At 41.0% G+C, this 18,864-nt stretch overlaps 1 protein-coding gene across 1 annotated transcript in view; it reads right to left on the reverse strand.

The window, feature by feature from the left end:
• Nucleotides 1-18,864, reverse strand: part of tmeff2a (transmembrane protein with EGF-like and two follistatin-like domains 2a) — a 113,112-nt gene that overhangs the window by 37,091 nt on the left and 57,157 nt on the right. Inside the window, exon 4 of the mRNA XM_069698914.1 lies at nucleotides 17,874-17,900. Within this exon, the coding sequence (XP_069555015.1) occupies nucleotides 17,874-17,900 (27 nt within the window). The remainder of the gene's footprint in view (nucleotides 1-17,873; nucleotides 17,901-18,864) is intronic.

Consider the following 18,864-nt stretch of genomic DNA (forward strand, 5'->3'; position numbering starts at 1 on the left):
CCCTTGTTGACTGTATAAAATCAACCTTAACCAACATCCACTCATTAACAAATTAGAATGGACCTTTCTACCCTACGCTGACCTGTATTTACTTGCTGGTATGTTAATGCGATACGTACGTTATACTGGCATCTGTCTAGTCTCGAGAATCGAATCTCGGGGCTTGTATTTCAAGCGGACAGGCTGATCTGCTAAAACACTACTATATACACAGTACACACTGTAGTAGATATCCTGAACAAGTTGTCAGAAAGGAAGAAGTTTTCCTGCAGGAAGCCAATATTAAAAAACCCTTAGTGCTCACACGGACTGTCAGCTCCGACAGTTTCTTCTGAAGCTCCATTTTTATTTCACTACTTATTACTCGGAGCCGTTTAGAGGCACTTCAATGACTGGTATTGCAAAAAAAGAATTTGCTGTGTTTCTGAGAAACCAAAATATGAATTCACCGAGGCTTTCAGAGTGCAGAGGGAGACATCTGTAGTGTCACTTCAGTAGTCAAAGCTCCAGTATTTTTGCTTGAGTACTTGGGACATATTTGCATGACATAAAAGGCTTTGACTTACTGTCAATACGGTCCATTGCCTGACATGTGCAAACAGAAAAAGACATCATCAGTAATGCTACTCTGAGCGAATCGTATAGCCGTCATGTAGGAATGGACAAACAACATCTCGGCAAAACAAATGTGGTGGCATCGTAAGCGCGATAAATGAGACCGTAAAGATGAGCATTCCTTTGGAAAGATTGATGTTGAATGCACACTCTGAATGTGAACAGCTGAAAATCTATGCTGCCATTTACCACAAACAAACAACTGAACAAAAGAGTGCAACAGAATACAGTCTCAAACACCAGATATTTCTATCTAGTAGCTGCCTTTCTATAATAAACATTTCAAGTTTGATTTCATTAAAGAGTTGCTTGTCAAGACAAATACACACAGAATTACCACCCGACTCTCACCTAACCTCAACTTTGCAGACAATTTATATTTCTTCCAGCTGATAGTTTTGATTTTCTCTGCCTTCAATTTTACTACTTTCATCCACCCGACCACTCTCATACTGGTTTTTGGTTCGCAGCAGGCACCTGTTCTCAATCAAAAAGCTTTAATAAACTCCAAGCTCACCACTTGTCCACCAAAAAAAAAACCCAGACAAATAAGCAACTATAGCGAGTGACCAACCTGAGCAAGAGCCCAATCTTTTACTGAAAGATAAAATGAGACTCAATGATGGACTGACATTTGTCAAGCGGACAAAACCGCAACTGCAAATGAATCATTTTCAAATTTGACTTTCTGACTTGAATGTGCAAGAAGGAAACTAAGAAACAAGTTTTGCCTTCGTAACATAAAAAGTGATAAAATGTTGATGTTGTTCTCAACGTTTGTTTCCACTGACTCCAAGAAGTGCTGGGAACCAAACTTTGATTCTTTTATGCTACTGAATTATTTTTTTGATATTATGGAATATAAAAAAAAAATGTGTATATTTGGTGATAAATTTTGATACCTAAAAAAAACAACATGTTTTCGCTGTGTACGCAGGAATAAAACTCAAAAGCGTCAGAGAGCTTCAGAATTTACTATACGTAGAATCTACTTCGGTGGCCTGCCCAAAAATCCCTTGATTTTAACTTAGGTAAGTAAATCTTATATTAGAACGCCTAATTCGCCTCGTTTAAAAAAATAATAATTTGGTAATACATTGGTCAGAGTTATTTGCACTGCAGTAACTTTAGGTTTCTCTATGTTCAGCTAGCTAGCTGGCATCCTTGTATGAGGAATTTAGGGAACATCTGTTTATTGGAGCTACAACCTGGGTTACACTCTCCCCCTCTAAACCGTATTTGTAAAGATTTGTACCACAATATGTGATGTAATTTTCTTTTTCCTAAAATGGATTTGAATGATATCCAACCCTAACTCCAAGTGGCCAAAATAAACACACTTATCACAAGAGTTGTTTCAAGTAATCCAAAAAGTCATTTGTGCAATTGTTGCTTACATTTTGCAGAAGAAAACAACAGTAACTTTGGAGGATACCCGCTTGACACTTATATACACCGCAGTATAGTTGCTACAAGTACATGTCTTCACTATTGGACTTGGTTAATATTCTGATGCATCATCTGATATGGAAAAAAGGACTATAGAGCAAAATACACACCCCTGAACAAACACCTTGAAGTGCACACCCTCTGAATTCTCTATCTTGCAACCCCTCACTTCTTGGGCAAAGGCATAATTTGGTCATTTTGGCACACTAATTTCTGTTATGTGCTTGTTCCATTATGCAGAGCTGACAAAGAAATAAAAATGTTTTGATTCCACCGGTGTCAGCTGGCGGCCCACTAAGCCGCACCGTGCCACGTCTAATCTCACCCCCAGCCTGTGGGGCCAATCTCACACCGCTGTGTGTTGGAGTGGAGCCTTGGACAGCCGGATGGCAGGTGAGCGGTGGCTGGGTTTTGGTCTCAAGGGCGGAGGGGGAAAAGCCAATGTCTAATCTTGTGTGCACGAGACCACCAGGGAGGATTGGCCAGGGCTAAAGAGACAGATACAGGCAATAGAACATTGGGAAGCAGACCAGGTGAGAAGAAAGGAGATGGAGAAAAGGGAGGAAGAGCCGAGATGAGTGGCGGGAGAAGGATGACATCAAGGAAGAACTAGTTGTCACTGGCTTATCTGACTGTACACATTTCTGCGCTCTAACAAATCTATAATGAAGAAAAAAATTACTTCAGTGTCGTCCACTTTTTACTATGAAAAGAAATGAGCTTTGAGTCCGCTTAAACCGCCATTAAACTGTTAGCAAATTGTCATATGCATATCACATGCATACACCTGAAACACCATGTTTATGTCATATAAAAATATACGTAGACGTTGGGTCTTAGAAGGGGAACCCGTGCGGGAGTGCAAAGCCCTCTGGTGGCCATACTAATCCTATATAAAAGATATCCATATCCAGAGGAGACAGATGAAGACGTTTCCCATTTCAAACTTTCACTTAAAAAATGTTTAAGCATCATTTCCTAAATTTAGCCATGTGTTTCTAAGTGTAACCATGACGATGAAGCTCCCAAACCTTAACGAAGCAATCATTTTAACCACCAACAATGTCTCCCCTGACCCAACCCTGTTGATGGCTGACCAAACTCAGATTTAGCCTTAATCTATGTGTGACTGCAAGTCTCTCTGTCTACCTGGCAAACACATAATACGAGGGTCAATCAAAAAGTACCGATGGTGCCCCTGTTGCCTGTGAACGGTTCGTAGCACCGTGATGCACACAGAGCAGGAAGAAGCTACAACCTTTGTGAGTGAGTATTCCAAGTTTCGTTGCTTGATAAACATCAACAATTGAGTTACATGCATTTATGTGAGCGCTGGTCTGGGTGCACAGCGATTTTCCCAATGCATCTGAATGTTAAGCAGAGAGTGCACATCAAAGTTTGTGTCAAATGTTTGGGGAATAAAGAGAAATCGCAGCGAGTCAAAAACTCTACGTAGTGGGGTCGGGAGCTCCGACTGTGTTGTCGTGGGCAAGAAATGCACTTCAGTGGGCGCCGTGTCGTGTTTGAGAACCAAAGTGCCATCTGGCCACAGTTCAGGTTGTTGGCACTTGACATTTTTGGTGAGACTCCTCAGAACATCACAGGAGGACTCCGTGTTGACAATCTGACCTTGTGGGACGAATTTATGGCGCAAAACCCCATGAATGTCAAAGAAACCCATCTGGTAGCGTTCCACACCTGTCGCGCCTTTCCCAGTTTTGGACAGTGGTGATTTGCCCATTTTGAAACACAAATTTTCACTCAAAACCCCTTTCCCGAGTTGGCATGTGTCCTCTGGTCATGTCCGGAGGACAGAGGTAAAATCACAGATGCATCGGACCAGCGCTCACAAAAAGGTGCGTAACGCAGGTGTTGATGTTGATCAAGCGGCAAAATTTATAATACTTATTCAATGAGGTTATAGCTTCGTCGTGCTCCGTGCATGTCAAAGTGCTACTTACTGTTCACGCGCATGAAGACCAGTCTCTGAACTTTTTTTATTGACCCATGTACACAAAAAAAAACAGTAGACATAGTTAATCAAGAGTACAGCCATCATCCACCATCTTGTCCTTCTGCAGGACAAAGCTTTCAACAGTCATTAAAAGCGGTAAACTTCACCACAAGCAAAAATAATGTGGCAGCAGCAGATTTAATGAACACAAGACATTTCTACTTTACCTTCAGCCATTGTTGAGAGGGACAAAAACTAACTGATCAAGATGATACGGTCCAACAAAGCCTGTATATATCACATTCAGCAAAAAAGTTATCGCGGAGGCTTTACCTTGAGGCACCTAGACTGAAATGTTTTTTTTTTCTATTCAATTTGCATGTATCGAATATTTTCTGGAACTTTTTTGAACTGTCAATTTAGTTACAAGTAAAGCACTTTTTTGAAAGGCTTTAAAAAGCAGTGTATAGAAGTTTGATTATTGGAGGTGCACTGAATGCTAAAAACAAACAAACACACAAAATATATCTGGCAACGAAAGTCTATCCTTGGATTGACTGAGGCGTCCATAACAGCACAGAGCAGGTGCCAGGGCAATATTCCAACAGAGAAAAGAGGCTTAGACACCAAAGTCAGCTGCTGTTTTTTTTTTATTTTTCATACGATCCGTGCTGATGTGCTTTACTGCAACACAGACTAACCATGGTTTACGAAGTCGACGGAAGAAGTTCTACACTCGACGGAAATCTCTTACAAAAGGTGTTAATTGTCTCAGTGGCCCCCCCCAATCAACGCTTACAGATGAAATAGACAGTTATGTAACACATCCCTGTTGAATTGTTCCTTTTTCCTAATTTGTGAGACTGAAGAGGCATGGAACGAGGAAGGCGAGGTTAACGTTATTTGCATCCAAAAGTTTCTGTGACGCAAGCAAAATTCTCAAATCTTTTCCCAATACTAATAAAACCTTCGGAAAGAATTCTCAAACTAATTTTATTCACAGTTGAAGTTTTTACTTCCACTTGATTTTTAATTACAGTGCGATACATGTTCTCTTAAAACAGTTTTTTTTATGCTTGCATAAAACAGAAACAGAAATACCTTCGTACAATATTAACTTTATAATTAAATTGTAATATTTACCTTTTAAAAAGTGTAAAAAGACCAGATTTACATTCAAACATTCCCTCCATTTAGACTCTAAACACAGACTATCCTCTTCTAAAGGATAAAATTCCCCTCTGAGTTGTGATTGACAAGTTTACTTTTTGTTAAAGATGTGTTAAAAAGCCAACTTGAACTGTAGAGCTAAGCAATGCAACAAGCTTAATGCTTCTTTTGAAATAAAAAAAAAACAACGTATTTTGCATCTACATTTTACACATCATACAGGAAATAAATTCAGCAAAGACGGAGCAGAGATACCAGTTGCTCCGCAGAGGGAAACCTAAATAGACGTCTTTGAGGATGTGACTCAGAGGCTCACTATTATCTCTACCTGCAAATTACTGTTGAATACACCTACTCAGGAGGTTTTTGAAAGGTATTTTGGGAACTATTGTCAAAAAAAAAAGCTAAAAAAACAACAACTCAGAAATTAAAGCTGCAGTGCTGGATTCAATTTAGGTATGTAAAATGCATTTGAACTATGTTGGATATGTCGTGGAGGTCAAAAGAAAAAGTGTGTCAAGCCATCATTTTTTCGAATGGCTTGAACTCGTGTGAGTAAGGTGTGTGTTTCAAAGCTATTCCGGCTCTCACAACATACTGTAATACTCAAAGGCCTTTGTGAATAGAATCCCTCCTTTGCCAGTCTTCACTTCATCACGTTGCTGTTTAAATCCGAGCTTTTGTCCCCCACTGCTCCTGCAGATGCAATTTCACTGAGTAAATAAACAAGTCAACTGTCCCTCTGCCAATCTGCCATTACAACCCTCAGAATGACTCTGATGTAAACAATCCGCGAGCCACGCCGGGCTCTCCCAAAAGGCGCGACGTATAAGTTCTGCTCTCAAAACACAAAGCCTTTAGTTTGCGCAGAGTCCCCCCACTCTTTAATGCCATGAGGGATTCACCCGCTCCTCCTGCGATGAGTGCCGAAGCCCACAAATAAACAGCCTTCAGATGTTTACATATGGAGCACGACGCCACCGAAGGGCCTCCAGAGACGGAGTGGAGAGCTCATTTGCACTGTCGATGAGAGGAATCAGAAACGGCTGCTTTGGTTTATGATGACTGATTAAGAAGGAAATATTACAGAAAGGATTACTAAAGGAAAAATAGTGTGTATTGAAGTAGAGAACTGGCATCAAGAATTGTCTTCATTCCACAATTTTTCGTTTTTACATGCAAGCATTCTTTGGACGTGTACCTGATAAAAGTATTTATTTACTTTCTAATGGTGTAATCAAGTCTTGTTGTAAGTTTTTCAGGCAATAATGACAAAAAAAACAGCACTTGTCTGCTTTTTTTCAGGCACATTTGGGAATAATGACTCCGCGAATCATTGGCATTTTGTACTGTCAGTTTGATAAAACAAAACCTCTGAATACACATTTCTCCTTGTCTTTACAATTTTCTGACATTTTATTTACCAAGTTATTCAAGAAAATATTTTTCTGATGACTCAATAATGTAAATTCTTTGTTTACAACCCCCAAATGGAGCCTTCTGTTGAGCCAGTAATGTAGTTATCTGCTTTACTATCACCGGCTAAGTATATTAACGGCTTCTGTAAACAACAGGATGAGAAAAGACAAACAAACAAATGGCTACCGGGGGTCCAGCAGATATTACACCTCCGCTGTGAATACAAGTCCCATATAAAGTGACCTGTTCTGGTTTAGTGCTTAACTGAGCATCAGCAGAATAATAACTGCTGCAATTATCTTCCAGCAAATGAGAAAATGGTATTCTCCCCGCTAGAATGACCGACAAAATACACTGTCCTTCCTTCCTCTCCTCTTTTCTCTTTCTTTCTTTCTTCCTTCCTTTTTCTTTCTTTCTTCCTGTCTTTATCCCATTGCATCTCTTACTTTTTTCACTTCCTTCTTCCCTTGTCCTTCCTTCTTTCTTTTCTTTCCCTTCTTCTCGAGTGTTCCTTTTTTCTTTCCATCCTCCTTTCCCTTATTTATTTAACTTTTTCCTTGCATTCTTTTTCCTTCCTTCTTTCTCCTACTTCCTTCCTTTCTTTCTTTCTTATGCCCTATCCTTCCTTTTTTCCTTCCTTCTCCTACTTTCCTCCTTTCTTTCCTTCCTTCCTTCCCTTTTTTCTTACCATCCTTCCATCCCATCTTTTAATCCTTCCTTCCTTTTCCCTTCTTCTCCTATGTTTCTTTTCCTTCCTTCCTTTTTTCCTCCCCTACTTCCTCCCTTCCTTCCTACCTGGAACTGAGGCCAAAACGTCTCTGTGAGCCTGTAGCTCAAATTGCTTGGCTAACATCATCCGGGCATGTTCAGTCTAACGACCACTGCTGGTTCGCTGGTGACAAAGGTAATGATAGCCAGTCTGATTACACAAATATATGGGACTTGACCAAACTGTAACTTTGTGGAAAAGGATCTCTGGGAACTCTAAAAAAAAAAAGGCAAAACAAATTGAGCTGTTACCTGCTATCTAGAAAAGTAATAGAAGAACAAAAAACAAAAAAAAAAAACAAATCCCACAAGCATATCACCATGGCGACTGAACCCCTATGATGTTAACAGCATAGTAGTAGTACCGGTGTTGAAGAGAAAAATAACTATTTTTTTAATCCAGAAACTGAGAAAAGTGTTCATGTATAATGATTACGGTTTTATCGGGCTTACATAAGAAAGCACGATCTAAAATCCCCACTGAAGGGCCAACAGGCCAGCTGGATGTCTCCACTGCTGCTGCATGAAGGATTATGAGCACTCATTTATCTGGGACATCCTATCCGTTTCCCTGAGTACAGTCTTTACGGCCATGACAGTTACACTGTAAAGCAGTGTATACAGCAGACGGTTATGGCGCAATATAACTGCTGATTTACAGTGTGCCACATTTCTGTGGAAGATGGAAACACAATCTGTCATTTATTTTATTATCCACTGTGTTTTTCTGACATTATGAGATACTGCTGCTACATCTGAACTTTTACAGTCAGATGTGAATCAAGCAATATTACACGAGAGGGTGTGCTTTAACGTCATTGTTGGCGTGACAGTGATGCGGCCAGCACTGAAGAGTACACAACAAGTGACCAGTTAATAAAAATGTAATGAAAAATGTATTCATATTGTGGGGCAATTTAAATGAATAAATATAAACCTTTTTGTTAGTGCGATCGCCGTTTCTATGGCAACACATGGGGTATGACTAATAACTGGAAAAACAATCAGTCACATCAGTAGATTCTTACGCAATGCTTACTGCTCCAGGAAGTAGTCCGACCCTTAGTAACGACCCCAGCAACAGAGACGATATGTAGTCCGTTTTTGTTGCTTTCGAGAGATTGTTTCTCAAACTAAATAAAAACAGCACACGGAAACACAAAACTGCTCAGCTAGCTATATGTTGTTGTAACCAAGATATCCGCTGAAAAAATAGATTGATGGACTCGTGTATTTTTTAAGATATTAGCAGGATTTAAAGTGCGTGACTGTCAGTGGTGGTGCTGTCATCATAGACTGTATACAAAAGTGGAGCGTAGCTTCTTGGTCTGAAAAATAAGGCCGATGCAGAAGTGCCTTAAGCTACAATACCAGAGTACCACCAGAGGTCGGCTCCAAAAAGCCTCCGGTTCCACAGACTCCCATTCAACTCATCTAAAATAAAATGTCTCTGAGTTACCTTGGTGTTGTTGACATAAACGGAGGTCCACATGAAAATAATCCTGTAATTAATTAGAAAAAAAAAAGCTTAAAAAAAAGAAGCTGTTTTTGGGGGCCGTGTCTGTTTTGACTGACAGACCAACTAGGGTCACTACCGCTCCGAACCAGCTAGATGGCGCCGGCAAAAATCTGAACTGCAGGCTTCATAACGGCCGTTCACAAACCAGCGGGTGACGTCGCTGCTGGCTGCCGCTCGTCTGTCACGCTGATTCGAACACGTCCCACGTGTACGATTGACAAATCCAGTTTCTGGGTCGCAACTACTTGTATAATATTGTATTAAAACTGGGAGGGGCAGCTCGCAGCAGCGTCCATTTCAGTTCCATGTGCAAACACACACGCGGTAAACTCACTCATATTCTTTCCTAAATTGCCCACCTGAATCTCATGTTCCCTCTCCTAATCCCGGTCAACTCCCGGCCTCACCGAGAGAAAAGTCCAATCCTCCCATCTCTCTATCCCAATATGTGCTCATCCCTTCCTTTCCACGGGTCTCGATTTAGTGCAATCTTTCTCCTGCTCCGCTCTCCGTCTCAGCCCCGTTTCCATTATTTTCAGGATGACAAAAGAAAAAAAAAAGAAAAAAAGAAATATGACAATAAAATCCCTGATGCCGGCGAGAGTGAGGACTGGCCTAAAGGTGACCCTGCTATTCTCATGAGCATGCCGTCCCACTTTTCAGCTACCTCCGCTGATGGCTCCGGCTGCCACTCGCCGTTCACATTCCCGTCTCACACCAGATACTGTGAACCTCACTGCCACCCCAACTCATCTCACTCAGTGCTCCTGCTGTGCAACACACACACACACACACACACACACACACACACACACACACACACACACACACACACACACACACACACACACACACAAAATTTCAATAATAATTTCAGAGCGGTGTGATTGGTTGGTTTCCCACGGGGAGACGGAGGAAAAGCAAAACCAGCAGAGGTGAGAGATGGAAAAGTGGAGGGAGCGAGGATGAGGGGATCTGAGGACTTTACATCGCTTCCGTCTCATTCTGCAGATCCTTATCCCTCTCCGTCTCGATGACGTCGTTGTACCCGTGACTCGTCGGCCGAGCTTTTCTTCTGCGCTCCGCCTGAACGTATGTTCTATCTTGAAGTACATTACAATAAACTCCAATGCCCTTTGAGAAATGGTGCCGTTTGTGTGTGCAAGATTTTGTCCAAAACCTCTACTCTTTATCGCCATCCGCTTTCAAGTAATCATCTCAGAGATCCGATGCCAAATTAGGAAACGCATTTGCAGTATAACGAACTGAATGAGCTGGGTGTCGGCGGTGTGACGGAGGGGGGGGGGGGTGTATCCCGAGTGTCTATGACCAGGTGGTGGTTCTTTCCCCAGGCAGACGTAACGCAACGAGCTCGTAGGTGCCACAAACTCCCAACTGAATAACGTCACACAGGCGACACTTGATCTCTATATTACGTTTTTTTTTCTTTTTTTTTTTTTAAGCGTAGCCTCAGCAGAATAATCATATCTTAACCTCAGTGTAGCACTTATAAAGCTGCCGGGTTTAAAATATTGATGCTTTAAAATTTGGGCTTTTGCAAAAAAAAACAAACATCTAGTTTAATCTCAGTCTCTAGTGTTGAAAGGCTTTCCAAAGTGTCTGCATTAGCCGTATTTAGCAGCAAGTACCGCTTTTAAATAAAAGATTATTACACCGGAGATACCTGATTTTTTAAATAATAGATAAACAGAAACGAACCCCACCGTGATCGCTCATTATAAGTAGCCAAATCTTCTATGAACAGTTGGTGAAAACACCAATAAGCCGGCGGACGGTCAGTTGATATTATGCTCATCATTACTGTAAAACTTTGCAATCACCCCAGGTATGACTCGACAGACTTCAAAATGTTGAAACAACTCCCGCAGACGTTTGTGTTTACAGTTAAATTCACCGAAGCTGAGTGTTGCTTTAATGTTGAGGATGTTGGTGCAGAATGTCAACTTCAGTGAGGCTCAGACTTTTCAACGAGGCTGGAGGCCTATCTACCCTTCGGCTTTCACCTGCCTATTAGGGTGGAACATATTGGCTAGATAGGCTCTGTGTGTGTGTGTGTGTGTGTGTGTGTGTGTGTGTGTGTGTGTGTGTGTGTGTGTGTGTGTGTGTGTGTGTGTGTGTGTGTGTGTGTGTGTGTGTGTGTGTGTGTGTGTGTGTGTGTGTGTGTAAAATGTGCAGCACAGAATAACTGAATAGGACACGCGCGCGTGTGCGCGGGTGGGCTGGCGGTGGTGAGCCTTATCGCCATGCCACAAAGTGGGAAGATTAGATTACTCACTTCCCTAAACCTCTAACTTGGTTACCATAGCAATAGCAGTGTGACTGAGGCAGCGGCTCGTCACCGTGGAGGCTGCTGAGGCAGGAACGGACAGAACGATCACCGGGGGAACTGCGGGTCAGCCGGGGACCTCACCTCGGCAACCTCACCTCGGCAACGCACCACTCATCTCACCACTGTCCCATTCTATTCAAGTCTACTCTATTCAAATCTATTCTACTCTATTCTATCCTATTTGACTGAACTCTACACTATTCAAATCTATTCTATTTTACCCTACTCTACTCTATTCTAATGTAGTCGACTCTATTCTGCTCTAGTCTATTCTATCCTATTTTACTCAACTCTACACTAATAAAATCTATTTTACCCTACTCTGACATTCTCTTCTAATGTACTCGACTCTATTCTGTTTTATTCTGTTCTATTTTGACCATATTCTATTCTATTCAAAAGTACTCCTCTACTCTACTCTACTCTACTCTACTCTACTCTACTCTACTCTACTCTACTCTACTCTACTCTACTCTACTCTACTCTACTCTACTCATGTGCTTCAACATCCAGAATACAGAAAACATCATTACAGCAGAGATTATGTTGCCCCACAATATTTGGAGCCGGTAAAAAACTGTTTTTTTTGTGCGTTGCTGCTACCGACTAAGGAAGATCAATTGATATTGAATTCATAATTGCACTATGGTGGAGCCTCGGCCTTAATTCAAATTAATGAAGTGCTGGCAAATCCATAGTGTTGTGTGTCTGATCATTAGATTAATTACCCCAATCAGGCTATTGTATTTCAATTATACCAAGTGCAGTGTTTATCTTTTCATTAGTCAACACTCAGAAAAATAAACGTTAAACAACGACAGGGCGGGGTGCACGTGCACATGAACATGCCAATACAGATCTCGTAATGCTTACTGCATATCATCGACGATAATGAGAGGTGATTTTAATATCCCTGACAGTACTGAAGGACGAGAGCTTGAAAAGTCTGAGCCTAAACAAAGCTGAGGGAATAATTAGACAGAAGCACAAAGGAAGTCAGGTAGCTGAGAAGACAGAGAGAATAATGCCCCATAAATACTGGTAATTAGACTATAGACAGCTCTGATGCTCTCCCTGCCGCTATACGGACTCATAATGGAGTCGTTTTTTTTTTTTACCATTCAAACTGAAAAATGGCTCTGATAAGTTACGGGACACTGTTTTGACCTTGACAAAGCACTTCATTTAGATAAGAGTTACCCCTCGAAACTGCAGGGAAATTAGGTCACTTCAATGCCGAGAGCCCACAGAGCGTGACAGAGTTTAAATCTTTGACTTTGGCGCTCGAGGCGGGAGAATTCCCACCGACTCCTCTAACCACTGTTTATTACTGGTTCTCTTTGAGACTAATTTGGGTCTACTACAACATTTTTCAAAGAGTAGATATTTAATATTGAATTGAAAAAGGCGCGGAGAAAGCACAGAACGCAAGTATATTTAAGTCTTTTAAAAAGATTGTGAATAATTAAAGTTACTAGTTGGCCAACTCACTTAAAAAAAAAAAAACTGGGCTCCATCTATAAAGATATGATAGATGTATTTAATGACCAGCTCCATGTGCTGGCTTTAAACCACCAGTTGTGGCTCTCCAGATGGTAGACGGTCAGCTTGTTAGCTGCTTTGGTGCAGACTTAAATAACTTAATGAAATAAGTAAAACAAAATTTTCTACAAACTGTTATCGTCGTTAGATGAAGACTGTATCTGTCCGTCACCAGTCCTTCCCTTCACCATGTTCAGAATAAAGCAGGTATAGATAATGGATAGATGGTTTTGATTTTGATTTTGATTTTGAGTAAAACGTCTTGACAACTACTTGAGGGTATGAATCCTATTTTTGTTTCGCTCCACCAGCAGGTTTAGCCCTCTTAAAAAAGGCACGTGAACCACCATGAAAGCATACAAAAACCAATGAACCACCATGAACCACCATGAACCACCATGAAAGCATACAAAAACCAATGAAGTTCTAAGGTTCTTGAAACCAGGTGAATTAACAACCATTATATGAAAGACATTTCAAATGCTGCAATGTATGAATAAGTATAACAAATACTTATACTCAAATTATATCCACCTTGTTGCCATGTGAATGTTTTCTTTGCATCGTGACAGTGTTTTTTTTTGTTTTTTGTGTGTGCTCGTGCATATGTATATTGTGTGGATGTGATGTCACACAGGTCAGTGATTCACAGCAAATCTAGGCTGCCAACTGGTTCATGCAGTGTCAGCTGTGAGGCTGCAAATTCTAAAACTGATTCTTTAAAACTGATGCCAAAATATAACAAACAAACAAAAAAGGTGACGGTGCTTGTTTTATGCATTTGATGTTTTAGCTGCTGCCTGCACAAAAGTTCGTGAGATATTTGCGTCGGGAGGAAAGTCGTCGACTGACAGACTCGAACGTCCACGACGCTGTGCTGTTTCAGTCCTAAAAATAAAGGACTGTAATTTCTTTTATGTTTTACATCACTCAGCTCATTTTCTAGATGAGATATCATAAAGTCGAACACATTTTCTCCCTCAGTTTATATCTTCCTAGCAGTTTGACTTCCTAACAGATGATCATTACAGCTCCACACAGCTGCTTAAAGTAATAAAATAGATTTGGACAAGAATTATTGAAACGTATAGAAATCTTTTTAGGCTTAAGGCTTTTTTTTTTTTTTTTTTTATTTTTTTTTTTTTTAAATGTTGCCTGTTGTCCTTCCATGATCATGTGAGTGCAATTCAATTTCTCCAGTGTACAATTTGATTTGGACAAATGTCTGCTTCTGACTAAAGGGGCCATGTGACTAGACTCATGTCCGAGGGGCATTTTCCTGCACAGTTGACATGTGTTCTCACTTATCAGATAAAAAAAAAAGAAGAAAAAAACCACAGGAAAACACACTAACACGCATTGACGCACCCGTGCTTGCACTGCTCACACACATTCACACGTACAATGACACCAGCAACTTCCTGGCTGACCCGAGTTTTATGTGTGCAGATTTATCATTGGCCATTAAAATATATTTGATTTTCACCAGGAAGGCTCTCTGCTGCTGCCTCCCTCAATAGAAGCCCAACCGCCTTTTACAACCACTTGCTTTAACCTTCTCCCCTGCTCATAAAACACCAGCAGCTCCCTCCACCTCTGCCAGTTCAGTTCAGTTCAGTTCCCTTCTTCCTCCTCCTCCTCCTCCTCGTCCTTCTCCTCCCTTCCCGTCTACTGTATCTCTCCATCTATTTTGACCTCAGCTATGATTCTATCTTTACAGGGAGTGTTTTTGTTTCTCCTCCTCTTGTCCTTGCCCTCGTCTTTCCCTTTCCTTGCCCCTCCGCTGCAAAAAATATACCTTCTCTGCCCCACAGCTATTTTTTTCTTAATTGTCTCTTTTCCTCCTGAATGATCGATTCGTCAGATTTATCTGACAGTTTGAGAATAAGGACAGTTCTCGGGCTTCTGCTTTAAAACCTCCCAGAGGTCTCAGAAGGTGAGTGTTCATAATGAGATTTCATGGGGATGTTAAGAGAAAAAGTTTTTAAAGAGGACCACAATATTTTTGAATGTGTACAATCACGTTAGTCTCCTGCTGCATGATCCTTTTCTGCTGCTTCTGCTGCCAAACGCTTGTTTTTTTTTAAAATGACAATACAGTAATTTTTGAGAATTTAAAAAAAAAAATCTGTTTATCTGTAGCAGTGTTTTATGTTGTTACACTATATTATGAACTGAAATTATTTTAAAATCCAAAGATTTAGTGGAGACTTCTATTTTGAAGGACACAGGAAACATTTCTGGTGTTGGTGTTTTTTTATTTTGTATTATTTTTTAAATTTTGCCAATAAGGAAAAGTAATGGTGCATTCATGAGCAACTGGGAAGTGGCAACGTTCCGACCTCCCGAGTGGGAGAAAACACCTGAACGCCTGCTGGACTGGCAATTTCCCACAAGGAAAGTTGGGTGTTTCGAGAGCTCCGAGAAGTCCGTCTGATGTCACGCGACATGGCAACGCTTGTGGTGAAAGGAAGACATATACTTGCTTAGAGCAAAACATAAGTCACTTCCTGGTTAATTTAGGTGACATTAATTAGAGCACGGTATTGTGATATGAAACAATACCAATTACTATATGTGACGGTGACGAGCGATTTTTCAACTCTCCTTGACGGGGAAGAAAAAAAGTAAAATAATAATAATAATAATAATAAAAAAACAAAAAAAAAGTCGCCGGACGTTCAGTGCAGAATAAACAGTTTCACTTTTCTGTATTCAGACAGCAGATATAGAGCAGGTTTCTAGGGGGGCTGCCATGTTGCCTTTTTGCTTGTTGTCACGTGATCGCTGTCAACTGGGAAGTCGGAGTTTACCAATTTGGAACTTTCCCACTTCCGAGCTGCCTGAACGCACCGTAAGGTTTCTACGTTTTTAAATAATGGGTTTTTCATTAATTGTGCAGACTCGACGTGACAACTGTCGCTCGCTAGTTACGCGTCTTGCGATAAAATGCTGAAAAGCAGCCCTGGGAAGTGTGATGGTTGTTTAGTACACAGAGCACAGCGTTAGTCCCAGCATGCATCGCTAAACGAACAAAGCATGATTGTAATGCTCACGTCAGTTTTTTTTTTTTTTTTTTTTTTTTATAATCCATGCGTGTGAACACAATAAAAGGTTACTGTTTGCTTCTTCTTACGCAAGAATATATTGTGGACATTGGGTTCAGGGTGGGGGGGGGGGAGGGGACATTCATTTCGTCCATGCTCCTTACTGCTTTCTGCCCTCCTCCTCTCTCTCCTTGTTTGTATCACTCGCCTTCTGTTTCCTCTGCCCTGTTATCTATTTTAGCGACTTTCCTCAGGCCATTTCTTTGTCCACACCCTCCTAGTCTGTCCTTCCCCTCTTTCTCCCTCTCTGGTTGACCTAGCACCAGTTTCATTTCCGCTCGTTCATCCGTCTGTCTGCCGTCTTTTTTTTTTTTTTTTTTTTTTTAACCGAGGAGGGACTCATCTGTTTTTCAATCTTTCTCTCTCTCTCTCTCATCTACGCTTGGTGAAGCTCGTAGCTCCATGCATGGGAGTTAATGAAGGATCTGCATGGGTAAACACACGAGAGGATAGAGACGGGCAAGTGTAAATATACGCGCGCAGACAAACGTGCTCTGACAGATGAGCCTAACTACCGTCGGTGTACCGTCTCCGCCGACGGTAGCACCGGGTCTTGTTAGTCAATTAGGCAACAAATTAGAGTCTTAGCTGAAAGACACATTATCAATCAGCTGGGGCTTTTATGCGGTTAGTTACTCATACAAAAGTTATTCATAAAAAGTCATTCACTATAATACGCCGTTGTCCATCTTAACACAATCAACGCACACACACACACACACACACACACACACACACACACACACACACACACACACACACACACACACACACACACACACACACTCACTCTAACTTGTATCTTCTTTTAGCACCAGTTTATCAATTGAAACATTGTTCGCACACACATTCAGAGAAAACAGCCACTGTTCCCTTCTTTCATTCAGCAGTGTGAGAAGGATAAACTGCAACACTTGTATGATTTTCAATGAAAAGGTTGAAGAGAACAAAGTTCCCCTCACACATGTAGCCCGCACTGTTTTTGCTAAAAGCATCTGGAATCTTTTCAGTGGAAGAGCACATTTGTTTCACGTGGGATTCCCAGTTGTACAACAACAACAAAAAAAAGCCTCAATTAATCAGTTTGAGAATCGAAATCCAAGGAGATGGCTTTAGTGGGAAGCATTACTAGAAATTGTGGAACAATGTCCATGAAACTTGTGTCATTTTCTTAGACATTCTTTCATCGATGATGATAATTTCCCGCCGTCAAGGCCCTATACTTTGGGATAAAATGAAAATGATCTTTTTTTTTTTTTTTTGCACTCCTGCTTTATGGGGCATTTCCATTGAAGGACAAGTGAAAAATGAATTTGGCAAAAAATAATACAGGTCATGAAAAGAAATGTATGAGATGTCATATCCTTCATCTTTAAATACATTCTGGTCGGCGGTGCCCAAAATGTCAAGCGAATTCAAAACCTGAAAAAGCTGCTTCTTGTAATGCAAATTTCCGCTTGGTGGCAGCGTATTCAAACACCGCATACAACACTTGACACACTTCATTCATATTTAAAATATTTCTATGATGAACGTGCAACTAAATAGCCTTACACATCCGTTAGATTCGGAGCAGCATTAAGTGTTCATTTGGTGACGTGTTTGTGTTGACCTGTGTGTCCAAAATACACTCAAAGCTCTGTTATTAAAAAAAAAAAAGAAAAAAGTCACATTACCAACCTAGCATAACAGGTCAAATTAATACATTTACATCAGTGTGATATTCAGTGTAGCATGTTTTAATGTTTTTAGTGTTCAACACTGCAAACTGAAAGTTATTGTTTTATGGTCACAAATTTCCTCCGTTCTGTCTGAGTGAATTGAGCCTATCTGTTCGCCGGGTCTGTTTATTACAGCAAAACATGCTTTCAGTGGTGGAAGACAGTAGGCACAGAGAAAAATATGAAAAATAAGTGCATGTGGAATTAGATCGGAGGAGGAGGAGGAGGAGAAGGAGGAAGAAGAGGTGAGTAATCTTACCATCATCTCCTGATCCTGAGCCAGCATCTGCGAAGGAGAACAAACAGTTATTAACCAGCGGCTCAGGCAGCCACAGACATTAGCTGAGGAAGCGTGTGTCTGCATTTGTTACTGTGTGTGTGTGTGTGTGTAATATGTGTCTGTGTGGGCCTATTTGAATATCTGCTTGTGATTGTGCATGTGCACGAGACAGACACACTTTTTTTTTTGCTTGTGGTTGTATTTGAGCGAGATGAGATTTCTCATCTGATACGGAGAGACGGATTTACAGAGAAGCATGAGTAGGTCAAAACTCAGTATATGGCAAGATTGTTTCTGAAACACCACAGAGCTTTTATTTAGAAACTAGGGCTTTTAATTTGAAACGGTTTGAGGAAATCTCAGAATTCGACCAGCCTCTGGTGACTTGAGCAATTTCTCACTGCATTTGTTGGGTGGTGTAAAAAACAAAAACAAAAAAATAGAAAGGAGGATAAAAGTAAGCTGGACGATGCATTGAGGGTTTGAACCTCTTGCATCTTTCTCATTCTGCAGCAGAACATCTAAGAAAACACCTCAAAATGGGGATCTTTCAGTAAGAAAACTGTGGGAAGTCACACTTTTTCCAGTTTGCAAATGTGTTTGTGTGTCAGTGAATCCCTCTCCACGGCTTTCCCGCTGAATCTGTGTAAAGCTCCCTCAAACACACTGAGCTTACTGAACTGTTCAACAATACAGCTGTGAAAAAGATACTCATGAGCACTTCGAAGCTCCGTGTAACTCGAGCTGCCGCATAAAGTGATCTGCTAAAATGCACCAGACGCATGCGGGGCCCTCAGAGGACTGAAGAAGTGTAGGGGGAGGGGAGGGGGGGATAATAGCTCCGCTCCATATGAATACCCATGTGAGAAGAGTTTATGAGAAGAGGTGCTCATGGTGGGCCTATCACAGTCCAAGAACACGTGGAGTCCAACCAGCAAGCTGATACTTTCATGACATAAGGTCTGGATCG

The sequence above is a fragment of the Brachyistius frenatus genome, unplaced genomic scaffold (genome assembly GCF_029030835.1).
Source record: "Brachyistius frenatus isolate BFR_SWC_R1_liver_20210118 unplaced genomic scaffold, ASM2903083v1 Contig_28, whole genome shotgun sequence".
NCBI classification, from domain to species: Eukaryota; Metazoa; Chordata; class Actinopteri; family Embiotocidae; genus Brachyistius; species Brachyistius frenatus.